At 55.6% G+C, this 23,723-nt stretch overlaps 11 protein-coding genes across 11 annotated transcripts; 6 read left to right on the top strand and 5 right to left on the bottom strand.

The window, feature by feature from the left end:
- Positions 1–1,943: 1,943 nt before the first annotated feature.
- On the top strand, positions 1,944–5,571 carry CABS01_12453 (HECT-domain-containing protein; the record flags this gene model as incomplete). The annotated part of the gene is made up of 2 exons (XM_060545806.1): positions 1,944–4,596; positions 4,649–5,571. The coding sequence occupies 2 exons, from the start codon at positions 1,944–1,946 to the stop codon at positions 5,569–5,571; spliced, it is 3,576 nt and encodes a 1,191-aa protein (XP_060396663.1).
- Positions 5,572–6,049: 478 nt separating this feature from the next.
- Positions 6,050–6,864, bottom strand: CABS01_12452 (uncharacterized protein; the record flags this gene model as incomplete). Its single annotated transcript, XM_060545805.1, has 3 exons — positions 6,050–6,494; positions 6,578–6,684; positions 6,826–6,864. 3 exons carry the CDS (start codon positions 6,862–6,864, stop codon positions 6,050–6,052), a joined length of 591 nt encoding a protein of 196 aa, XP_060396662.1.
- Positions 6,865–7,165: 301 nt separating this feature from the next.
- On the top strand, positions 7,166–9,437 carry CABS01_12451 (uncharacterized protein; the record flags this gene model as incomplete). Its single annotated transcript, XM_060545804.1, has 2 exons — positions 7,166–7,697; positions 7,753–9,437. The coding sequence occupies 2 exons, from the start codon at positions 7,166–7,168 to the stop codon at positions 9,435–9,437; spliced, it is 2,217 nt and encodes a 738-aa protein (XP_060396661.1).
- A 399-nt stretch (positions 9,438–9,836) lies between these two features.
- Positions 9,837–10,184, bottom strand: CABS01_12450 (uncharacterized protein; the record flags this gene model as incomplete). The annotated part of the gene is made up of 1 exon (XM_060545803.1): positions 9,837–10,184. The coding sequence occupies one exon, from the start codon at positions 10,182–10,184 to the stop codon at positions 9,837–9,839; it is 348 nt and encodes a 115-aa protein (XP_060396660.1).
- A 318-nt stretch (positions 10,185–10,502) lies between these two features.
- On the top strand, positions 10,503–11,113 carry CABS01_12449 (protein phosphatase inhibitor; the record flags this gene model as incomplete). The annotated part of the gene is made up of 2 exons (XM_060545802.1): positions 10,503–10,728; positions 10,764–11,113. The coding sequence occupies 2 exons, from the start codon at positions 10,503–10,505 to the stop codon at positions 11,111–11,113; spliced, it is 576 nt and encodes a 191-aa protein (XP_060396659.1).
- Positions 11,114–11,695: 582 nt separating this feature from the next.
- Positions 11,696–12,713, top strand: CABS01_12448 (uncharacterized protein; the record flags this gene model as incomplete). The annotated part of the gene is made up of 2 exons (XM_060545801.1): positions 11,696–11,883; positions 12,074–12,713. 2 exons carry the CDS (start codon positions 11,696–11,698, stop codon positions 12,711–12,713), a joined length of 828 nt encoding a protein of 275 aa, XP_060396658.1.
- Positions 12,714–12,973: 260 nt separating this feature from the next.
- CABS01_12447 (AARP2CN domain-containing protein) lies at positions 12,974–15,477 on the bottom strand (the record flags this gene model as incomplete). Its single annotated transcript, XM_060545800.1, has 2 exons — positions 12,974–15,300; positions 15,384–15,477. 2 exons carry the CDS (start codon positions 15,475–15,477, stop codon positions 12,974–12,976), a joined length of 2,421 nt encoding a protein of 806 aa, XP_060396657.1.
- A 450-nt stretch (positions 15,478–15,927) lies between these two features.
- On the top strand, positions 15,928–17,652 carry CABS01_12446 (BING4CT domain-containing protein; the record flags this gene model as incomplete). Its single annotated transcript, XM_060545799.1, has 2 exons — positions 15,928–16,623; positions 16,681–17,652. The coding sequence occupies 2 exons, from the start codon at positions 15,928–15,930 to the stop codon at positions 17,650–17,652; spliced, it is 1,668 nt and encodes a 555-aa protein (XP_060396656.1).
- Positions 17,653–18,162: 510 nt separating this feature from the next.
- On the bottom strand, positions 18,163–18,948 carry CABS01_12445 (peptidyl-tRNA hydrolase PTH2; the record flags this gene model as incomplete). The annotated part of the gene is made up of 2 exons (XM_060545798.1): positions 18,163–18,488; positions 18,561–18,948. The coding sequence occupies 2 exons, from the start codon at positions 18,946–18,948 to the stop codon at positions 18,163–18,165; spliced, it is 714 nt and encodes a 237-aa protein (XP_060396655.1).
- Positions 18,949–19,591: 643 nt separating this feature from the next.
- CABS01_12444 (nicotinamide riboside kinase 1) lies at positions 19,592–20,483 on the top strand (the record flags this gene model as incomplete). The annotated part of the gene is made up of 3 exons (XM_060545797.1): positions 19,592–19,731; positions 19,785–19,890; positions 19,950–20,483. 3 exons carry the CDS (start codon positions 19,592–19,594, stop codon positions 20,481–20,483), a joined length of 780 nt encoding a protein of 259 aa, XP_060396654.1.
- Positions 20,484–20,643: 160 nt separating this feature from the next.
- CABS01_12443 (glycosyl hydrolase family 15) lies at positions 20,644–23,011 on the bottom strand (the record flags this gene model as incomplete). The annotated part of the gene is made up of 7 exons (XM_060545796.1): positions 20,644–21,737; positions 21,800–21,931; positions 21,987–22,060; positions 22,112–22,259; positions 22,312–22,512; positions 22,563–22,583; positions 22,714–23,011. 7 exons carry the CDS (start codon positions 23,009–23,011, stop codon positions 20,644–20,646), a joined length of 1,968 nt encoding a protein of 655 aa, XP_060396653.1.
- Between the last annotated feature and the right edge of the window lie 712 nt (positions 23,012–23,723).

Below are 23,723 nucleotides of genomic sequence, written 5' to 3'. Positions count from 1 at the left end.
CTACCTCAGGTACCTACCTACCTTACGTGCTTACCTAGGTAGGTACGGAGTGGAACACAGGAAGGAACAAACCATCCGTCTCCCGAAGTCCCCCCCGCCGAGTGCCGGTCTCGGGGAAGTGCGACCTTGGACCGCTAGCTGCAGCTCGAGTGGTGTGCTAAGGCAGGGCAAGAGCGGGAGGGCATGCACGCTGGAGACTGGAGTGTTCCCCTGCAGGGATTCTCACAGCCGCGGTCGGCTTGGTTTTGTTTGGTTTGGCGACTTGGGTTACACTGGAGTCTGGAGCTGAGTGCTGACCCGGCAAAAAGGGCCCCCTGCTTCAGGCACTCAGCCCAGGACCCTTAAAATACGCCTCTGTTATCCATCCCTCAATAAAAAACATTTGAAGCAGGGGTTGTCGTTAGGAAATTGCAACATTTCATGTCACCCCACAGCTGTCCAGGCTGATGATTCTGTTACCTTATGTTAGATTGACAGCGTGGCTGATCATGTTTGACGTTTCTGGGACCTTAATTACAGCAGGCTCTTTAGCAGTTCATGCATCAAGGTACCTTGCCTTAGGTTCATACTGATATGTAGTACAATAATTAGACATGGAAGCTGGCCACCTTCGTCTTTTGACACGAGTACAAACCTACCTGCAAGTCAGGTAAGGAGCAGTGAACCGTGTATCGGAGTATAACTGTAAACTCGTTTCTTCTCTAGAACGTTACCATTCGGCATCAATGTTAGAGAGAGAGATACGAATCTGTGGGAAACTTGAAAGGGCACTCAGTCAGCCACCCGGCGCTTCACCAGGGATCAGCAGTTTAATCACTTTTGGTGTACTAATATGTTTGCCCTGACATACGCAGCCTGCTGATTCGCTCTCGGCTCCATGTGCTCCCAGCGTCGACTGTCGAATACGAGACCTGACAAGATTGAGATGAGAGAACATGGAACCTGGCATAATTATTAGGGAATGTCTTGGTTCGGGACACTGCTGCCGTTACATTGTTCAGTTTTAATTCCCTCCCTCGACCGAGCTCGAGTCGAAGTCGCGTCCCAGCACACAATCTCTCTCTTACCCAGTACTGTGTGGCCTGTGGCCAAGATGGATTTCTGGAGGAACGCACAGCGCGGCGCTCAGTTCAAAGACCATCACCTCCGAATGCCCTTCACATGTCCGTACCGTCGTCTGATACCTCTTCTCATGTATGTGTGTATGTGCGTGTGCTCGGCGCAAATTGTCGGCTGGGACACTAAAGACGGTCAATTGCACTACCTCCAGCCGGACCTAAGCACACCAAGCTCCAAGTACCGTAGCTGACCTATTGACACCATAACCATAACAAAAACAACGAAGCCGTTGTCACTTTCACTTAGTCCACACTTAATCTGTGGTATCGAGGTTCCCAGCTGCTGGGCCCTCCGCCTTGTCGGCGTTGCTCTAGCTCTATGGCCTCTTGTTATGTTCGTACTGCAGCATTCTACAGCTAGAACCTATCACAACAGCATAATCCCGGCATGGGTGCGTCGGACACTTCCTCTTTGCGCGCCTTATTATTACTACCTGCATCGTGAAGCCTGTCCTCTCCTGCAGCAAGTGTCATGCCGTGTCCTGTCTCGTCCCTTTGACTTACATCCACACTTGTTGGACGAGACACGCCTTCAACTCAATTCAAAGTGCAGGCTCTCCCCTCTCTCCCTCCCACTTCCAGCCGCACCTTACTTTCCCACCCCCCTCGTCTTTCATCGTCTCACTTTTACTTCAACTACCTTCCCTGGGCGCGTGGCAGAAACCATTTCGAAAGAGAGAAAGAGAGAAAGGACAGACCGTGAGGAAAACCTAACCTTGCCTTCTTGTACATCCTCATTTCTCCATGCCGATTTGCTGCTTGCAGACCAAGCTGGCCAGGTGCCCTTGCTGTTGTCGCAGAGTTTAGACGGCATCGCTCGCAAACATGGCTCCTTGGTCGTCGCAACGTCATGCTCCACCTCCTCGCCCTCCTACTCTCCGTCAAACTTCCGCCGACCTTGTCTCCCGAATACACAGCCCCTCGCACACTGCACCACCTGGCCAGCTGGGACGACTGCCCGACAGCTATGTGATTTTGGATAACTCCCACCTCCATGCCGACTCGAGCTCTTCCGAATCCGATTTCCACCCAAGACGCCCGCGCCGTCCGACACATTCCCGCTCCATGAGCCACCCATTTCCTTCGCTATTCTCCAGCAAGAAGAAGCGCCCCGACACCTCCCATGACACCGATTCCGAAGACGATGCGCCCGTCATGACGAAGCCGCCCGGCAACAATAACACTACGCACAAGAGGGGAGGCACCAGTGGTGGCAGCAGGGACTTTGCGACTGGCAATTGCATGACCTGCGGCTCTCTCGTGCGCTGGCCACGCGAGCTGAAGGTCTTCAAGTGCACAGTCTGTGTCACCATCAATGACATCCACCCGGACCAGCTACCGGCCAGATCCAATAGCGGCCCCAAATGGCTACAGCGCCCGTCCCAAGAGTCGACGTCGCCTCAGAAACAGACCACACGCCCGGCGGAACGATACGAGACCAGGCCCATCTCACTCGACCAGACCAAGAGACTGATCCGGCAATCCATCCATGCACATCTAGCGAGGGCGATTAGGAGGTCCTCGAGCTCAGAAGATGAGCATCGCGAGGTCGTCGCCGAGAGGCACGCAACCCCCAGTCCGTTTCGGGAACAGAGTGAACGGCCTTGCACTTCGAGAACGACAGGAGGCCCACAGCACAGGCGGGAGAGAAGCCAAGGTAATGGCTCTGGCTACCTCTTCCCCGAGCAGCCTACGCTCCGCCAAAATCCCAACGTGCATCCGCTGCGCCTGCCCCCGACAGCCCGGTCATTTTCGTCTTCTTACCCCGAGAGGCCCACCATGCGCCAGCTCACGGCAGACGCCAGTGCTCCGCGGCCGGCGGGCCCCAGGTTCCTTGATGCCGATGATCCAAAGAGGATATTCAGGCCGCTGGAAGACTACATTACCACCTGCTTCAGTTCATTTCACTGCGTCAACTCTTCGTTCCTTTCTCGTCGGCCTGTCGTAGCCACTCGCTCAGGGAGTGAGTCGGCATCACGGCGGCCGCCAATCCCCAGGCCCGAGCCCAAGTTCGCAGAGCAACATTCCGAATCTCCCGTATGTGATCTCGATCCTAAGCTTCTGTTGCTCGGTGACTTCGCCGAGAACGGGACGTGGTGGACTGGGAACCAAAGTCAGGGAGGGACACGCCACAAGCGATCGGCTTCACAGCGGATGGAGGATGCCCCTTCTTTCATCACGTCTCGCTCGCCGCAGGTGGAATGGAATCAAGTTACGGAGTGGTACAGATCGGTGATCAATGCTGCGGAATCCTGGATGTCCATTTATGAAGAGATGACCCGAGATTCAGAGGCAGACCCGCTATCAGCAACAGAGCTCCGGGCCATCGAGTCCCAATTACTCTTCGGCCAAGACCACACCCACAGGACCCTATTGAAAGCCATCGAGACACTACTCAAGCGTCCTGGGCGGCCGATGACTGATCCAGAAGACTTGAGATATCTTCTCATCATCTTGGAGAACCCGCTGCTCTACGGAGAGTCGAATGCCTTCCAAGGCCGAGGAAACAATGGCAGACGTCCGTCGCTGAAACGCGACGAGATTATTAGGGAAGACAGATCAACCTTGAAAACCGGTCCCGTATCTGGTCAACACTCCGTCATTATCAAGCGAATCCTGGGCTTGATTTCGAATGCATCGACTTCATGCCAAAACCACTTAACTACTTGGTTCGCGCGGTATTCCGAGGCTAGATTCATCAAGATCAAGGACCTTGCCGCTGGGTTCCTAACTTACAGACTCATTCGCCAGAATGAGAAGAAACACGAGGTCAGAGTGGACATAACAGCCGGGCTAATTCCGAACATGAGTGCCGGTCATTCAGCAGCCTCGCTGCACGCAGCGCTAGGAACGCAGCGTAGTTCCTCAAAGCAACAGAAGGAGCAACAGAAAAAGATGGTATATAATGAAGACTGGCAAATCCGGGCCGCCGCCAGAGTTCTCTCTCTAGTATTTGCGGCAAATAATATGACGCACATTCGGCGACCGGATCAGATGGGAAATATGAGTAGCAGTACTCACAGAGGGGGTATACAGGCACATGGACAAATCATCCCTACGAGTGACTTTTACAACACCATGATTGACTACACCGACTTGGTAGCCGAGTTCGAAGCATGGGAATCGAAGAGGGGAAAGTTCTCATTCTGCCAGTATCCATTCTTGCTGAGCATGTGGGCCAAGTCCCAGATCCTGGAGCATGATGCACGGAGACAACAGATGACCAAGGCACGGGATGCCTTCTTCGATAGCATCATGACAAGGAGGAACGTTACGCAGTTCTTGGTGCTTGATGTTCGAAGGGAGTGCCTGGTTGACGACAGTTTGAAGGCTGTGAGCGAAGTCATTGGAAGCGGGAGCGAAGACATCAAGAAGGGGTTACGCATCGTTTTCAAAGGCGAGGAGGGGCTCGACGCAGGTGGCTTGAAGAAAGAATGGTTTCTTCTCCTCGTGCGTGAGGTGTTCAACCCCGAGCATGGTACGTATCGGTCTGCGTCAGGTCTGAGTCTGTTTCTAACACCACATGATAGGGATGTTTATCTACGACGAGGACTCTCAATTCTGCTACTTCAACCCTAACGCCTTCGAGACTTCTGACCAATTCTTCCTGGTTGGCGTTGTAATGGGTCTGGCCATATACAACTCCACCATTCTCGACGTGGCGCTGCCGCCTTTCGCCTTCCGAAAGCTTCTTGCTTCCGCCCCTAGCTCGTCGTCAGGTTCATCTGCCCATCCTCGGCCAACCATGAACTACACGCTAGAAGACCTAGCAGAATATCGCCCGCGTTTAGCGAGTGGCCTCAAACAGCTTCTTGAGTTTGACGGTGACGTTGAGACGACTTTCCAGCTGGACTTTGTTGTGGACATTGAGAAGTACGGAACTGTGATGCAGGTCCCACTGTGTTCGGGAGGAGAGAGGAAGTCAGTCACGAATGCAAACAGAGCAGAGTACGTCACACTATACGTCAGGTACCTACTTGAAACGGCGGTCGCCCGACAGTTTGAGCCCTTCAAACGTGGGTTTTACACTGTGTGTGGCGGCAACGCGCTGTCGCTGTTTCGACCCGAGGAGATTGAATTGCTTGTTCGTGGCTCAGATACGGCACTCGACGTGGACGCCCTGAGGGGCGTGGCTGAGTACGACAACTGGGGTTCGAAGAACCCTGATGGGGTAGAGCCAGTCATAGGATGGTTCTGGGATGCCTTCAAGAATGCAACTCCTGATGAGCAGAGGAAGCTTCTCTCCTTCATTACCGGTACCGACAGAGTGCCGGCCATGGGTGCTGCTCTTCTCCCAATCAAGATTACATGTCTAGGCGATGACGAGAACAGGTATCCCATCGCTCGAACCTGCTTCAACATGCTGGCCCTGCGTCGTTATGGGTCGAGGGAGAGACTGGAGCATATGTTATGGACCGCCGTGCACGAGAGCGAAGGCTTTGGTTTGAAATAAGCGCATCATGTGTCAAATGAGCTACAGGGAGCATCGATATCGGAGTTAACAGAAAGACAAACCGCAGCCCTGCAAAGGGTAGCAGCATGCATCTAGATGGTATGGTTGGTAGATTCACAATGACCTACAGCTTGTTGGTCTTTCTTGGGCGGTGGGCGGCTTCAAGGTTTTGGATGAACATGGGCACGAGTCCATGGGTAGTCTTAATGGAAAGGATTTCATTCGGTTTCCAACCACAATTCATCATTCTGTGTCTCTTGAACTAGCGTTTGTAATCTTGACCGGGACTTGGTCCAGTAACCCAACAAGCCAGTAGACTGGTCATAGTACGACTCAGAGCATTTCCCGTTCTGCAGAGATTCTTTTTGGTACATTTTGTACAGGATATTCGTACACTTTTTTCGGTTTCTTCTCCACGCCCGCCCTCGTACATAACCTTTTGGTCTTCTGCTCCCCCCTCCGCCCCCTTTTAGCATCATTAGTTCGCCTCAGCACGCGCCCTGGCAAGCATAGCCTTCTCCCTCCTCTCCTCCTCGAGGATCTTGGCCAGCCGCTTCCGGTCCTTTTCGCCCTTGATCCTCAGCTCCTCGGCGGCCTTCATATCCGCCTCGTCCTCGGGACCGGGAAGCACGGCCTCGGCCTTGGTCTCTTGGAGGAAGTGTTCGTAGATTTCTTCCGAGTGCTTGTTCTTCATGTCGATTTTGACGACGCGCTCGAGGCCTTCGAGGGGTGCGGGCGCTTTGGAGTTGTCGATTGCCGAGGAGGGGGGTTGCGGGAGGGTGGAGGGTTCGAGGGGTTCGCCTGAGGTGGAGAAGTAAACGGACATGATTGCTGCGCCTTCGTTGTTGTTTTTGCGGTTTACGATCATGGGGACGGCGGGGTTGTAGTATTTTAGGCGGGGGAGCATGTCGCGCCAGAATTTCCTGTGGAAGATTGGAAAAGAGATGGTTAGTTTGGTGTTCCTTGAAGAGAGGTGGTGAAGCTCTCGTAGAGGAGGGAGACGAACTTGGGTCCGAAGTGGCCGCCATCTACGCGTCTGGCGAACTCCATATGTATCCTCGTGACATTCGGAGGGAGTTTTGCGGCACCGAGGCCGAAGCGGATGTTGAGGATCTGGCGGGTGTCAATTGAAGCTACTCCTGGGAGCTACATCGGGGGGTGTAGGTCTCGAGCGGGATGTAAGTACCTTCTGTTCACCAAAAGTTAGCTTTTCTCAATTCGTCATAAACATTTCAATGGCTCAAAGGAACCTACAGCTCTCAGAGCGTGCCATCTCGCTCCTACACGAGTCATCTTGGGCGGTAGTCTCTTGGGGGGTATCTCGAAACTGCACTTCACACCAAGCACTTTCTCGATGTCAGTCGCGCGGTCGGGAGTCTGAAAATTGCCCGCGACCCTTGGACTTTTCGGGACGGGGGCAAATGATTGTCCGGCGATAAGGAGTGTTGGAACTCTTATCGGTGCAGCTCGGGCGTTGATCGCCCCCCAAAATTTCTAGAATTTCCTAGGTGCTTGTTTGGTCGTAAAGCTACAAGGACCCCCAAAAGTCCTGAAGCTGGAATCTAACTTACTACATTCTCTTGATGCCTTTGCAATGATGCATCGCGCATTATCGTCGAGATGGCTCAGGAGTGCAATGAGCATTGGAGACCGGGCCGCCTTGGGTGAAGTCCCGGTCTACCTCTGCCCATCGCTCACCACCGCGTCTGCGCGACCTTGCTTTGCGCCGGCTGGTGATGCGCATCGCAACATTCCCTACAGACAGCGACGCTGTATGCACGTCGAGGCGACCACGATACCCGAGCCGGCAGCGGCGGCCCCGTTGCCTCCTGCTGACGAACCGACCAAGATCCCACGGAGAACCCTTCCGCTGTCATGTAATGGCTGCGGCGCATTGAGCCAAACGACGGAGGCCGGGCATGCTGGGTACTACGACCTGAGCAGAAAAGCCGTGAAAGAGTATCTCGCGCCCAAGGATAGCATGGAAGATGCGGAAGTGGAGGCACGGGAGGAAGACAAGGTCATTGATGAGGTCCTGCAGAACATGAGCGAGGAGCAGCTTGCTGAACTTGGCCTGGACCCGAAGTCGCTGCGTTTTGGGGAGGAACTGGGTCCGGACGTGACAAGTGCGTATTCTACTGTTGTGCTGCGTCTACCGTAGTTACTGACAAATTGCAACAGCACCAGGTCTCAAACCAAAGAGAGTACCGCTCTGCGATCGATGCCACAAGTTGGTGCACCACCACGCCGGAGAGCCAATCTACCATCCGACGGTCGACGCCCTGCGTGAGACGATCGAGGAGTCCCCATTCAAGAATAACCACATCTACCACGTAATTGACGCCGCCGACTTCCCAATGTCGTTCATTCCGAAACTGCACCAAGTCCTCGACGCCAACTTGAAGCATAAGAACCGTAGGAACAGGGCTGGGAGGTACTTCAAGGACCGAAAGTTCGACATGAGCTTCATCATCACACGGTCAGACTTGCTGGCGCCGAAGAAGGAGCAGGTGGACTCGCTCATGCCGTACCTGAGAGAGGTCCTGCGCCGGTCGCTAGGCAAATTTGGACAGCTTATCAGACTGGGCAACGTCAAGTGTGTCAGCGCCCAGCGAGGCTGGTGGACCAAGACGCTCAAAGAGGAAATTTACCAGCGCGGCGGTGCGGGCTGGATGGTCGGCAAGGTCAATGTTGGAAAGAGTCAGCTGTTTGACTCGGTATTTCCAAAGGGCACCTCGGCATATCTCCCTTCAAAGAACCCTGTGCAGATCTCCTTGTTTGCAAAGGAGGAGGATAGCGACGGTGCCCACTATGCCACGAGAGGAAGCTTTGAGAACGATTCAGATCGTTTCGAAGTGGATGCTTTACTGCCTCCTGCTCGTCCTGAAACAGATTATCCGGAGATGCCTACGGTCTCTTCTCTTCCAGGCACGACGGCTTCTCCTATCCGAATCCCCTTTGGTAACGGCAAGGGCGAGTTAATTGACCTACCTGGAGTGGCTCGATCGGATCTCGAGAGATACGTCAAACCCGAGCACCATAAAGATCTCATCATGCACCACCGAATCAAGCCCGAGCAGCAGTCTCTCAAGCCCGGCCAGTCTCTCCTGCTCGGGAGCCTGATTCGCATCACACCCACCACGCCGGACCTCGTCTTCCTCGCCTACAACTTCACCCCTATCCCCGAACACGCGACTTCCACCGAGAAGGCCATCGAGTTCCAGCAGCAGACGAGGGAATCCGACCGCGTGCCCAACATCGCTGCCCCCGGACTCGCGGAGAAGCTCAAGCTCGCGGGCTCCTTTGAGCTCAAGTACGACGTAACAAAGGAGCGCGCCGGCCCCCTCACTCGCAAGGACGTCGGCCGCAGAAAGGTCGAGGACCTCCCCTGGCGCGTGGTGGCCACCGACATCCTCATCGAGGGGTGCGGATGGGTCGAGATCGTTGCGCAGGTTCGGACCAAGGATCTGTTTGCCGGCTGCGCGCCGTCCTTTATCGAGGAACCTGAGCCTGAACCTGAGGATGAGGATGAGCCTGAGCCTGAGAATGGTTTCGCCAAGATGGAAGCGGCATCGATCAACCAGGCCGGTCTCCTCCAGGTCGATAGGCTGAAGAAGACGGCCGAGAAGCTAAAGAAGAAGGAGGAGATGGCCGCGAAACCCGCCCGGAGCCTTGATGAGCCCAATTGGCCCGTCGTTGAGGTCTGGACGCCTGAGGGCAGGTTCGTTGGCACTCGTCTGCCGATGAACGCTTGGCTTCTGAATAAGTCCCCCAAGAAGGTGATAAAGAGCCGCCCTCGCAAGAGCATGAAGGGTGCTAAGAAAGCGGCTAAGGCAGCCAAGAGAGCTCTTGCGGCGGCTGCTTGAATAGCCTTGTAACATCTCCCCACAAACACACATACTATGTACATCAGTTGTAGAATATTTACATGCGATACCCATATGTAAACACCATGTAACAATAATGAAAACCGGCCATTCACTATATAAGTTTACCACACAACTCTACTACACAGGTCTACTACTTCCATTAGCATATCCGTCCTTAGTTTTTCCATTATCTCTAAGCGCCCCCCCCCCCCCCCCCCGGTCTCTGTACCTGCCCCCTATCTCTAGGCGTCTCCCTCGTCTCTAGTCTTTCTCTAACTTCTACTTATTTTCGAAACCATTCGTAGGCGAATTTAAGGGAAATAGGGCGGGACGGGACAGAGGCGTCGCTGGTTTTTTGATGTATGACTGATGGCATGGACCATTCCCAAAACCACTTTACGCGTGAACAATGCGCGGCGTGTCATCAACCCTGGATGCAATCTGAATAACGGAGTGAATGAATCCTTGACAATGACCGGCACCCGGGACCGTTTGAAACACCGAATCCGGAACCTTCTCGCGGCACCGGTGCGTTCCTGGGGATGACTGGCCCGGCCGTGGCTCCGGGCCTTGGCTGTCGGTTGGCTGTGGATCTTCAGGGAATGACGTGGGGTTGGTAGCACTGAATCGCCCGGGTCGTGCCCAGGCTGTACCTGAATAATCGGGGGGTTCCATGTTTGGCCTGTGACCGTCGCCCGCATTCTTTCCCGCCCCTCCAGGAAAAAATAAGGATTGAGAAAGCATCCCACCCTGTTTGCCTTCCTCCAAACTTACAAAAAGCCAAATCCCTACGGATACACGAACCCCTGAATATCCTCGATCTTCCCGCCGGGTGACGAATCTGCACGCGACAGACGCCTCGACACGCACAACAGCTATAGGTTTGCGACTGCATCAAGTTCACTATTCGAGAAGTCCCAGCAAGCTTTACAATATTGGGGGTTCATCGGTGTGAGAAGCGCCCCCGCGAAGAGAAGTGACTGCATCGGCATCACACGACCACACAAACCTCCCCACCCTTCGACGTTCACAAAACTTCCTTGTACCGAATTTCTCACTACAATGGCGGGCTTACAAGACCGTTTGCCGCAGCGCTCGGCACCAGGCCCCTCTCAGACCCAGACAGAAACGCAGAGCAGGACGGGCACGCAGGCAATTCTACGGCTGAGAGGTGCCCACGCTCCATCTAGGCAGTCGGTGCGATGGGCGGAAGACGTGGTGGATAACGAGGGCCTGGGACGCAAGAGCTCAAAAGGCGAGCTGACGTTCCCTCTCTCCCCCTCTTACCGTCACATGCATGACTTACTAACGCATCTTTGACAGTCTGCTGCATCTACCACCGCCCCAAAGGCGTAGACGAATCCAGCGACGAGTCCTCCTCGGACTCCTCTGACGACTCATCCGACTCGGAGGCGGACACCAACGGCGGGCGTAGGAGGGTACCCTCGGGAGACCACAAGGGTAAGGGTAAAGGAAAGAAGAGCGGTAAGCGGGGAGACCATGACCACGACTGCGGCGACCACGATCACGACCACAGCGGCCACGGGCATGGGAGGAAGGCTGGTCGCGAGGGGAGCGAGAAGAGGCGGCCTAGCCCGAATGCGTATGAGAGGGTGCCGAAGCCGCCTAAGCCCAAGGATGAGGGGAGCGGTGGTTCGCCGGCCAAAGCTTGAGTGAAGGGAGCTTAAACTGGAGAGCATAAGATGTTTTATTTATGGTTCGCGATGCATATCTTCTTAGGCGTTGGAAGGGATTGGTGCATGGTTCACGCATGAGCATATTTACGGCCCCTAGTAGGTGCGACGGGCGGCAGCACGTATACAAGATGCTTCACAAGTAGAGGTACTTATTCTCTGCTCACCAAATGCGGGACTCTTGATATTCGATACGGCGAAATCCAATGGCTGCAATGACAGAGATGATCGATCTGTGAGTACTAGTCGAGTACTACGTCTCGTTACGGGAGTCTCTCTTTTCGCGGACCCGGAGGAGCGGTGTGTCCCCGCACTCAGTGCGCCGGCGGCGGCCGTGGGGGGACCAGCTCTCCTACGCCCAGGCGCAACGCGCTGAGATGTTATCGCTGGCGATAAGTCCAGGACCCCGCGATCCCTTGACGCTCAGACGTAACCCCGCCATTCTTCAACAGCTTCCTCCATATAAGCCACAGCTTCACAAACCTCCCTTCCTCGTACAACCGTGAAGTCGGTTTTGGAGAATTCTCATCTAAGCACGACTCACACCTTTCTCACACAATCATGTCTCACGAGCACTCACACGACGGCCCTCATGGCCACGCGCACTCCCACGAGGGCGGCTTCAACGCCCAGGAGCACGGCCACTCCCACGAGATTCTTGACGGTCCTGGAAGCTACCTCGGCCGTGAGATGCCCATTGTCGAGGGCAGAAACTGGAGCGATCGTGCTTTCACAATTGGTATTGGAGGGTGAGTTCAATTTACTATTCCAGCTCTGGATCGGTCCAAAAACCGCTCATTCTCTCCTACTCGGTTGGCTCCAAATGGCTTGCGAGAAGCGCCCTGGGCATGCGTGCCTAGTATCAAATTGGACATGATTGATTCCCAATGGCAACGGAATACGAACCAAAAAGGCTAACACAAATACCCAAACCCCCAGACCAGTCGGCTCCGGCAAGACGGCTCTCATGCTCGCCCTCTGCCTTGCCCTCCGCGAAAAGTACTCCATCGCCGCCGTCACAAACGACATCTTCACCCGCGAGGACGCCGAATTCCTCACCCGCCACAAGGCCCTGCCCGCCCCGCGCATCCGCGCCATCGAGACGGGCGGTTGCCCGCACGCCGCCGTGCGCGAGGACATCTCGGCCAACCTCGCCGCCCTCGAGGACCTCCACCGCGAGTTCGACGCAGACCTCCTCCTCATCGAGTCCGGCGGCGACAACCTGGCCGCCAACTACTCGCGCGAACTGGCCGATTATATCATCTACGTCATCGACGTCTCGGGCGGCGACAAGATCCCGCGCAAGGGCGGCCCGGGCATCACGCAGAGCGATTTGCTGGTCGTGAACAAGACGGACCTGGCCGAGATTGTGGGCGCGGATCTGGGCGTCATGGAGAGGGATGCGCGCAAGATGCGCGAGGGCGGGCCGACTGTGTTTGCGCAGGTGAAGAAGAATGTTGCCGTTGATCACATTGTCAACCTCATGCTTAGCGCGTGGAAGGCGAGTGGTGCCGAGGAGAACCGTAGGGCTGCGGGTGGACCGCGGCCTACGGAGGGCCTTGACAGCCTCAAGGCTTGAGTACTAGGTGGACAATGGTAGGTCATAGGTGGGGTGGCACGTTGGACGAATGTAAGAAGTGAGGGTTGATGCAAAAAAAAAGTTGAACGAATCTCTCTTTTCAAAAAAAAACTCCGGAGGATGGCATCAGACCTGTATCTATAGCCGACGTTACTGCTAATATCTATGCATTCTTTTCCCGGGGCGCACCCCTTTTTTGGCATTTCCATCTCATCATGTCTGACTTTTATGTTTTTTCCCATGGCCCATGCCTTTTTTCTTTACTCCATCATCACATCACCCTCCTCAACCAGCTCCGGGACGCCCGCCTTGAGGAGTGGCCCCTCGAAGGGGACTGCGTTGCGCGGGAACACGCGCTTATACAGACTGACACCAACAGAGTCCTGAGGGTTGATGCGAGCGTCGAACGTCGCCTTGAAGTATCCGTGGGTACCGAGGGGCTCCTTCATGAAGCCGGTGCGGCCGCGCTTGGTCCACAGCGGCAGGGCCTTGAACCACTCGACGTCCTCGCGGTTGAAGAACATGTAGCGGATGGTGACGATCTTCTTGTGGATGTGGTACGGGTGACCCGTGAGGATGGCGCGCTTGGCGATGACGCGGTTCGTAGACGACGGCAGGGCGGTGCCGGTGCCGACGAGCGTCAGGTTGAGGGCAGAATCCCCCTCGGCGTCCCCGGATGTGGGCTCGGTGCGCTTGAAGAAGAGGACAGGGACGGCGCCCCAGGTGACGGGACCCATGAAGGTCGCGACGGCGGACTGGCCCGGGTGGAGGTATCTGGCAAACTTGTGCACGTTGTTGGGCGTGTTGCCCGGCTGCGAGAAGACGGGGTTGATGGTGAAGCGGCGGGGGCCGCACTGCACGATGAGCTCCTCCTTGGCCTTGATGGACTTGTCGTGGTCGGCGCTCAGGTTGAACAGATAGTTGACGGCCGTCTTCTTCTGCTCGTGGCGCAGGAGGGAGAAGAGCGTCACCGGCCGGCCGGGCTGGTGCGACTTCTCAAAGGACGCCGGGACGCCCTTGAGGTAGACGTGGACGCGGGTGCCGGGGGCGACCCCGCCGACGAGGGCCTCGCGGGTGGACCGCGACCGGGACGCCTGGTAGTCTGGGATCTGGAGGAGCTTGCGCCACTCCTCGGGCTCGTAGGCCCGATCTTCGCTCTCGAGCCACTCGCTCGTCCTGAGGCTCTTGAGACCTCTGTACCGTTGCAGGCGCTCGCGCGCGAGGACGCCCGGGTGCAGCTCGATCTCGTCGGGGAATTCCTTGTCGTCCTCGACCTCGTCCGTCTTGCGCGCGCGGTAGGCGGCGAGACCGGCCGCGTCCTCCTCTTCATCCGGCTCGATGAATTTCTCGGACTGTGCGTATGTTGTAGGTGCGCCCTCGGTGGGCTCTCTGGGCGCGGCACCCTCGAGACCATCCTCGGGGCGGGCCTCATCCTCCTCAGAGTCGCCGTCCTGCATCTCAAAGTCCTCCATGTCGGAACCTGAGTCTGACATGTCGTCGCCGAGGTACCATGCCGCTTGGTAGTTGGACGTTCCCTTGGGGACTCTGGTCTTGGCTTCCGCGGCCTCGTAGTAGTCATCGTTGAAGTAGTGGTGGTCGTCAAGAAGCACACCCTTCTGGATCTCTGGCGGCTCAGTCGTTTCCATCTCGTCGTCTTCCATCGGCGCATCAGGGGCCAGCTCTGCCAGATCATCCTGGTCTTCATCAGGGGTATCAAGAGTCTCCTCGGTCTCGGTCTCCTCCACGGCCATTTCGCCTCTCTTCAGCTTCTTGGGCAACGGCGCACTCGTAATCTTCTCAATCTGGAATGTGCCAAAGTCGCCCAGCTGAACCAAGCGGTTGGCCTTCAAGCCACGTCCCCTGACGACACCAGTGATGACTGTTGAGTCAAGTCCTGAGCTGGCGAACTTGATGTCCTCGGCCAACATCCAACTCCTGTCCTCGCGCCACCTGACACCCTTTGGTGTGGTGTTGCAGAGCGACCTCATGAGGTTGGCGCACTCTTGTCTGTTCTCCAGCTGGTAAAGCTTCTCCTGCTCAGGGTGGAAGTGGGTGATGTATGACCTCAGGGAACCGAGGGTGGACTGCTTATGCTTGGCTTGGTCGATCTTGTCCACACCGTAGACAACGGTGAAGAGGGTTGACAGACCCTGGCTCTCCAGACTCCTCAGCATCAGCTCTCCAAGCTCATCGACCTCAACGTCGGCGGAGAGCATGACCACCACAAAGTCGGCGACCCGAGTGGCGTCCAAAACCGCATTCAGGTCCCGCTTGAGAGGGATGTACTGGACCTTCTGCTTGAATCTGTCGACGGAGACTCTGAACGGCGTCTCCCCCACTTCGGCCTCGATGTCGACGCTCTCGTTCAACTGCTTGATGGCGACCGCGGCGTCACCATCCTGGCATAGGGGAACGACCGCAACAATCCGCGGTGCTCCATCCCGCCCGACAAACAAGCTGGCTTCCTCCAATCTCTCCTTTCGCTTGGCGATCTGGCGCTGCTTGGCCTGGTTTCGTCGGTCGAATTTGGACAGAACTTGCTGGTGGGGTGTCTTTCGCTGCCCCTTTTCGTCACCCGGGAGTCTGCCTATTCAGACCAAATATTAGTTTGAAAATTCCACTAGAAAATGTGCCCTCGGATTTTGGGTGAGGCAGAATCTGGAGGCGAACCTTTGGCGGCGTCCCTCAGCGCACCCTTGGAGGCATGCTTGGACTTGAAGGGCTTGTGGGTGACTTTGGTCGTCGGTCGGTGAGAGTGACTCATGGTCGCGGCGGGCGGTTTCCCGTCTCCCCCAGCCTTGAAACGAAAGGGTAGCGAAGCCAGGTTGGAAAGAGGCTTCTTTTTCTACTTTTCACAGTCGAAATCGAGACTTGGTCGAGTACGGCGCAATTTTTGGACTTTTTGGACGGATTTGCGCCTGTGATGCGGATGGAGGGGTACTCTGACCGACTATTTTTTTGAATTCGTGCGTGCGTTATCTGGAGACGTCCATTGGCTTGCCGAAAGTTTCTGCGGGGCTCTGGCTGGGGTGATAAGATACGCTCGAACCAGGATCCCGATAACAGAAGAGCCGAAGAAATTTTGGGCCGAGTCGCTGCTATTGAGCATCTCAGTGAACTTTTTTTTCCTTGCAGGGACCCTTCGCGACGGCACTCCACGAGCACTCCAGACCTGCCAGCCACGAAAACGAACCTCATAATCCGTTTGCCCACCATGGATATCGACACACCCGAGACGCAGACGATATCGCGGAGGGACAACCCGCACTCCAATGGCGCCGTGCAGGTGAAGCGCCGCACCGACCTCGTCCCGCGCGAGGAGCGGGAGAAGATCCGGAGGCTCAAGGAGGCGAACAAGTCGTACGGCCGCGGCAAGAGCGTCAACATGAAGTCGATCAAGGACAAGAAGCTGCGCACCAACCTGTCCAAGCTCGAGAACAAGTACCGCGACGCCACCATCAAGGCCAAGGACGCCGAGATCCTACTCGAGAACAGCAGCGGCTTCCTCGAGCCCGAGACGGAGCTCGAGAGGACGTACAAGGTCCGCCAGGATGAGATCACCGAGGGCGTCTCCGTCACGACGGCGCAGAAGCGGTTCGAGCTGAAGCTGGAGGAGCTGGGACCGTACGTCGGCGAATACACCCGCAATGGCAGGGAACTGCTGCTCGCGGGACGGAAAGGTCACCTTGCGACGTTTGACTGGAGGGAGGGCAAGCTGGGGTGCGAGATTCAACTCAACGAAACCATTCGAGATGTGCGGTGGCTGCACAACAACCAGTTCTTTGCTGTTGCGCAGAAGAAGTATGTCTACATCTACGACCACAACGGTGTTGAGATCCACTGCTTGAGGAAACACATGGAGGTCACACACATGGAGTTCCTCCCCTACCATTTCCTCCTGGGCACAGTGGTAAGTTTTGAAATCACGAATGCAAGCTCTTCTGAGCTTCGCTGACAATGGCCATAGGCATCAACAGGTTTCCTCAAATACCAGGATGTTTCGACAGGCGACATCGTCTCCGAGATCCCCACCAAGCTCGGCCCCCCAACAGCCATGACCCAAAACCCCTGGAACGCCGTATTCCACGTAGGACACCAGAACGGCACAGTCACTCTCTGGTCACCCAACCAGACCGACCCTCTCGTCAAGCTCCTGGCGCACAGAGGGCCGGTAAGATCACTAGCCGTCGACCGCGAGGGTCGATACATGGTCTCCACCGGTCAAGACTGCAAGATGGCCGTCTGGGACATCAGGATGTTCAGAGAAGTGAACCAGTACTTTACAAGAACACCCGCATCCTCAGTAGCCATCTCCGACTCGGGTCTGACGGCCGTCGGTTGGGGCACACAGACCAGCGTCTGGAAGGACCTGTTCAACAAGAACATACCCGTCCAGGAGAAGATCCAGAGCCCGTACATGGCTCTCGGAGGCGAAGGCAGACGCGTCGAGCGCGTGCGGTGGTGCCCCTTCGAGGACGTCCTCGGCACGGGCCACGACGAGGGCTTCTCCTCGCACCTCATCCCCGGCGCCGGCGAGGCCAACTTTGACGCCCTCGAGGTCAACCCCTTCGAGACTAAGAAGCAGAGACAGGAGGCTGAGGTCAAGGGCCTGCTGAACAAGCTCAAGCCCGAGATGATTGCCCTGGACCCCAACTTCATCGGCAACATTGACCTGCGCTCGGCCGCGCAGCGCAAGGCCGAGAAGGACCTGGACGCGAAGCCGCTGTCCGTCGAGGAGGAGATCAAGAACCGCGCCAGGGGCAAGAACGGCGCATTGAAGAAATACCTGCGCAAGCAGAGGAAGAAGAACATCATTGACGAGAAGAGGATGAAGGTTGATGAGATCTGGGAGAAGCGCAAAAAGGAGAGGGAGAGCAAGAACCAAGAGGCGGAGGCTGATCTCGGCCCGGTGTTGTCGAGGTTCGCGCGCAAGGAATAATGCGGATGATGAGGAAGTGGGAAATTGTGGCTGTAAAAAGTTTTGACAAAAGTTGGAACGGGAGGAGTTGGTTGCATGTAAAAAGGCGTTTTAGGCATTTGCTCCCTTAGTGACCATGAATACCCGAATCTGGAAGATATTCTCTATCCTCTCTATCTTCCCTGTAAGAGATTTCCTGCTACTATGTCTACTTCTGGGTGTTTTGTCTTCATCAGTCCCAGTACGACTTTTTTTTCTCCTGTATCAAGCTTCTCAGCAGAGACAAATTAGGTAGGCATTTGAGTCAAGTCACAAGAGCCAACATCATCAACATTGGCGTAAGCAGCGTGACTTTTGATCATCATTCCAGGACATATCTCATGTCCGCATGTAAAGTGAAGTACTATCAGTCCTTCGCCTACTTTTATGTACCGTACGCCATTACGCTTCATTCGTGCATGTTCCCAAAGTCTATATTCCCCATACCAACTTTTCTTTTGTGATGAACCATTTGGATTTCTCTGATCGCCTTTACAGCAGCTTCAAGTGTCCCGTAATCTGGTCAACCAAGCTTCTGGGCGCAGGGCCAACGCCCAGAACAGTCAGACTGCCGGCCTCGATCTGCGTCCGGCCGGCATCGGCAATCACCTCGGAAGTGACACCAAGACTGCGCGCCTTGCCCATGAGCTCGAGCATCTCGTCCTGGTTCTTGATCTGAACGGCAATCTTGGCCTGGCCGAGATTCTCCCAGCGAGAAAGGATCTTGGCGGCGGGGGATGAGGGGTCTTTCGCTGCGATCTTGGACAGGGACTTGTAGCATGCCAGAGTCGCGTGCGAGGCTTGCGCTGCCATCTTGCCTACAAAGGAGAGAGATTGGTAAGCTTTGGATCGCCTTTCAGGGGTCTAGTGAGAGAAGAGCAAGAACATACCCTTGGTCATGCCCAGGTCCGTCCGGACGACGAGGACGAGCTTGCACTCCTCATTATTATCCACCAGCGGTGTGCCAGCCGGGTTGGGCTTCTTGGAAGAGGCGGGCTTCTCGGAAGTATTGCCCTTGCGCTGGCGCAGGCCGTCACGGCGGTCGGCATCTAGGCCATTGGCCCAGTTGGGCGCGTGGTCGAGAACGGTGTCGTCCTCGTCGATGTCGGACTCCTCGCTCTCGACAGGGTCGTCGAAGTTGGCGCGGGCTTCGGAACGCAGTTCGGGGGAGATGAGGTAGCCGCGGATCGAGTAGACGCCGAGGAGGAAGCCGGTCATGAGGGCGACGATGGAGGTCGACAGCACCACGGCTGTCTGCTGGCCGCCTGTGTCCGCCATTCTAGCGCGGCTTGTTCGGGATTGTAGAGGTGTTTTGGCGTCGGCTCAGAAGGTCTAAGGAGAGAATTGCTGAGAAACGTCACCGCGATATGGAGGAGTTGGGCGGGTGAGATGGGATGAACTGCAACTTTTTGGTGGGATAGGATTGGATGGACGAAATTGGAGACGTCGAGTTCCAATTCCAGGTCTTTCAAACGGCGCTTCGCCAGGCCGGATGACGCACGCCAGGGGCTTGCCTTGCCTGCCTTGGCCTGTCTGGGTTTGGCTGAAACCCCCTGGACCGCCGCTCCCGGTGACCCTTCAGCGGAGGGTGCCCCCACTATCTGACCTTCCTACCAGGGAGGGGTAGTGGTGGGGTTTATTGACTTCCATGGGGGTCTAACAATCTAATAGTAAGCTACTGCAAGCTGGAATCTCAGATCAAGACTTGGCTGCGACTATCTCCCGCTTCTTCACAGTTTAGCAACTGGCGGTCTATCTGACGGGCAACGACTCATAAACGAGTCTAGTCTACCTTACGCTCCGTCAGTATTCCCCGTCAAGTCTGAAAGCAACCCATAACAAGGTTGCTATCCTGAGAGACACACTCGCTCACGACTCACAGATAAATCTTCCGCAAGGTGCATCACGATAAAGCTTCAAGATGGCGGGGAAGAATGCCGTGATCGTCGGTTTGAGCGGCTGCTCTTCCAGCGGGAAGACGACACTCGCCCGTCTACTAAGAGATATTTTCCCCAGTACATTTATTCTCCATGAGGACGATTTCTACAAAGCCGAATCCGAGTAAGTCCCTGTGGATCATGGTATTGGTTATATCTTGCTTACATCCCCAATAGACTACCAAGTAAGAATGGTCTCTTGGACTGGGACTGTCCTGAGTCCATATCTATCCCTGATATGGAAAAAGCCCTCATTCACATCCGTGAGAATGGCACTTTCCCGGTAAGTTGCACTCGAATAGCACAATTCCATCCATGCTTCTCACACAATGCCCTCACCAGCCCTTTGTAGACTCGAAAGAAGACCAAAACTCCGTCGGAAAATGCCCAGTCTCCACTGACAAGATCGCCGCCATGAAAGCAAAAGTCGAAGCCTGGCTCCAGCCCGGCAAGCCAGGACACGCCATCTTCACCGAGGGCAAGCTCAATGTCTGTCTCTTTGACGGCTTTCTCCTCTACTGCAAGGAAATGGAGACGACCATGGAGCTTATCGACATCAAGCTGTTCCTTCTCGTGAGCCGCGCCAAGGCGACGCAGCGGCGCGAGGCCCGCGATGGGTATGTCACACTGGAGGGATTCTGGCAAGACCCTCCCGGGTACGTGGACAAGATTGTCTGGCCTAATTATGTCGAGTCTCACTCGTGGCTTTTTGAGCATGGAGATGTCGAAGGAAAGTTGAATGCGGAGGTACTAAGTGAGAAGAACATCAAGGCACAGCTTGGCAAGGGACTGGATATTGATATGGAGACTACTCTGGAGTGGACTGTTGACATTATCATCACGGAGTTGGAGAAGCGTGCTTCTGAGAAGGTTTAAGAAGACCAACGGGATTTCATGAGACACTGAACTAAAGATTCAATAATAATATGTGCAAGAAGATAAGCGTATGTACTTCACCCCTTTCCCTAGGGTGTTTTGAAACAGCTCCAAGCAGCTCTTGTCAAACACTGTGAACCACCGAGGCATTCCAATATAACTATCCTTGCCAGGTGTCAGACTTCGTAGCCGTCGACGAGCAGGTTGACGGGACTGTGTAGCTGCGATTGGGGTCACTCTCCCAAGTGACGGCACCACCGCTGGCAACATTGATGTACTTGTACTGGAACGTCGTACCAGCCGGCAACTCAATGGTCACAGTCCAGATGGGGTTGGCCGAAGTGTATCCCGAAGCACTCAAAGCGATGGCATTGCTCGGGTTCCAGCTTCCGAGGGCGGCGGTGCTACCCACCAACTTGATCGTCTGGCCAAACTGCGTCACGACCCGGGCGTTGAAAGTAACGAGCACGGAGCTGGCAATAGGGCATCCCGTTGCGGTTGGCGTAGCCCCCGTGGTAGTTCCCGTGGGTGATCCGCCTCCTCCACCAGGAGTCTGGTTGGCAGGGAACGACGTCGCCGTGGCGCTGGAGTACGAGCCGGCGATGGAGGTAGCCTGGCAGGTACCAGGGACCGAGGTGGCAGAGCCGACCCAGCCCTTGGGGATGACATTGGCACGGCGCTGGGCGGCTGTGAGGAAGGCCGCGTAAGACCAGGTGAGGTCGTCGGCCGAAAGGGGCTGACCGTTGCTGCGAGAGAACTGCTCGGCGAGCGAGCCGTTGGATTGGGCGTAGGTCGCGACCACGTTCATAAAACCGTCCGCGTAGGCGCTGACGGTGCTGATGAGCGAGTTGTAGGTTGACGAGCCGGAGGCGTACGTCCCGGGTGCTACGGAGCCGTCACGGTCACGGAAGAAGGCCAGGGACGTCTGGGTGACTGTGATGGACCCTTGCTGCTTCCAAACATAGAGGGCGTCGTAGAGCTGCTCGGCGGCGGCCAAGGTGTTGAGATACCACGGGTTGCCGTTGTAGTAGCTGTCTTCGGGGTATCTGCCGACTGCGACGGCGGCGGATTGGGCGATACCGTTGTTGATTGCGTAAATGGAACGGAAGGAATCTACGACGACCTTGTGGCTGGCAAGGGCTTTGTCACTGCAGGGCTGGAAAGTCGCCGCGTCGCAGGCTGCGGCCGGGTCGAAGTTGTGAATGGAGGCGAGGATGACGTTGGCATCACGGCCAGATCTTCCGTTTCCGTTGACTTAAGGGCGTTAGACTGCGTGGTTCACTGACAGTTAGGCAGGATTGTGCTCGTGAACTCACTGTTTGCAACCATAAAGTTACCAGATGGGTTCCAGAATCTGCCCAAGAAACACAGGACTTGGGGAGCCACGGCATCACAAGCAGCGCAAGACTGTCCAAGAGACCGGGCCAACGCGCTGCCCTCAACAAGAGCTGGATTCTTGAGTTAGTCTTGATGACTGTTCATCATGTATTGAGGTGAACTCACCGCGATGTTGGCTGGCGACAGTGAAGAAAGAGCTTCCCTGGACCTCCTCCCACAGATCAAAACCAGTCTGGTTCCTGGAGACAAGTTAGAGATGCTCATAGCCACTTGTAATCTAGTCTTCTTACCAGTACTGAGCAACATATGCCAAGTCATTGCGGATCACCGGCCACAAGACGGATGAGGCAGTAGACGAGTAGCCGTTTGATACGAGCCATTTCGCGTAACCGATAATGGCAATGGCTCGCAGCGCCGGACCATCTCTCTGAGGTCGTCCTAAGTCAATATTAGTATGCTCCTCAAATCCAGTGGCAAATTTCCAATATACCCCAAGCACCCGTGAAGGGGGCCAAGTTTACTTCAAACTTGGGCTCGCCAAGGCCGGCACCATCACCCAAGCCTCCGGAAGGGTTCGAAACTCCCTGGAGACGAGCTTGAGAGGCGATGTAGTTCTGAATATTGGTCTGAAGGTTTGCATCGTAGCTGTTGGTGAATATGTCTACCACAGCCTTGAAGACGAGACCAGCATCTGCGGGCCTGTCAGTTTCTGCAGTGGAACCACCGGTAGATTGCATTTACCTCTAGTCCACGTGTAGAAATCTTTGGTACGTTAGCTAAAGTCCCTGAATCGAGGTGCCATGTTTGCCCCCCGGAGAACAAGTCGGTGAATTTGCTCCTCCGCTCGTTTCCCCGCTTGAAGCGTGTCACCAACAGAAGTTAGGGAACTTACACGGTGGGTCGGTCTTGTCCGGAGAAGCAATAACGATGCCAGAGCTGACGCCCTGAGCATGGCAACCGTTAGGGCCAATGTTGCAGAGCAGCTGCGCAAGGGCTATGGGAGTCTCAGTGGCAATGAAGGAGTCGACGTCCCTCTTGACAAATTGGCCGCCGGGATAGCCAAAGATCGTTTGGGTGGCGAGTGACCCAAGCAGAAGAGCGGAAGTGAGAAGCTTCATGATGGGCTGTGTAAGACGCTCTGTGGTGTTGTGTGCCAGGCTTCCTGACATGACATGTTGCAGGTAAACCATGATGATTATATACTTCTTCGCGAGGCACGAAGAAGCGGTAGGGCAGGGGGTGTGTTCGGGGTGGGTTGCTTTGATGTGTCTCGAAGGCCCGAATGCTGGAGTATCACCGAGCTGTCAAGCTGGCCTGCATTAGTCTCACGAACATCCAAGATGCCCCTCGTCACGAGCTAGAAACTGGACTTATGTCGGCACAACGGCGAGAGAATTTTGGTCGAGCCGTTCAATAGCTCCCCCAAGCCCGCCCGGTTCTGGAGTACAAGCCTACGATCCCACCTCTCGTCGTCCTCACTCTCACTTTCGAGTTCTTTTGGAAATAGTATCAGTGCCGGCAGCTACAAGTGCTCCAGCAGTGCCGTGAGACAAGGGTAACAATAATCCCAGCTCAGGAGATGCCGTACAGGTCGCACGTGGACCAAGTTGGCTGTATAATCAGAAGGCCACCTCAGGAAGGCAGCAAGGATAGCAGACAGGGGTTGAGTGATGTCGTCGGCAAGGCCAAGGAGATCAGACAACCTTGTCGTTCGGTCCTTTCCGCCAGGAACTGCGGGGTGTTATTGGTGGCTATGATGAACTTCAGGAGGACTCATGGGGGTTGGGGTCGAGGGGTAGTGGAGGAGGAGGTTTAAGCGTTCCCCGCACACTCCTTCCCGAGGCTTAGGCTTGATCGAACGACTAAGACATTGGATGGCTTGCACTGCTGATGCTTAATGCG

This window comes from Colletotrichum abscissum, assembly GCF_030869225.1.
Source record: "Colletotrichum abscissum strain IMI 504890 chromosome Unknown Scaffold_37.1, whole genome shotgun sequence".
In the NCBI taxonomy this organism is placed as follows: Eukaryota; Fungi; Ascomycota; class Sordariomycetes; order Glomerellales; family Glomerellaceae; genus Colletotrichum; species Colletotrichum abscissum.
Note: the sequence above shows the minus strand (reverse complement) of the source record. Positions and strands in the feature narration are given on the sequence as shown.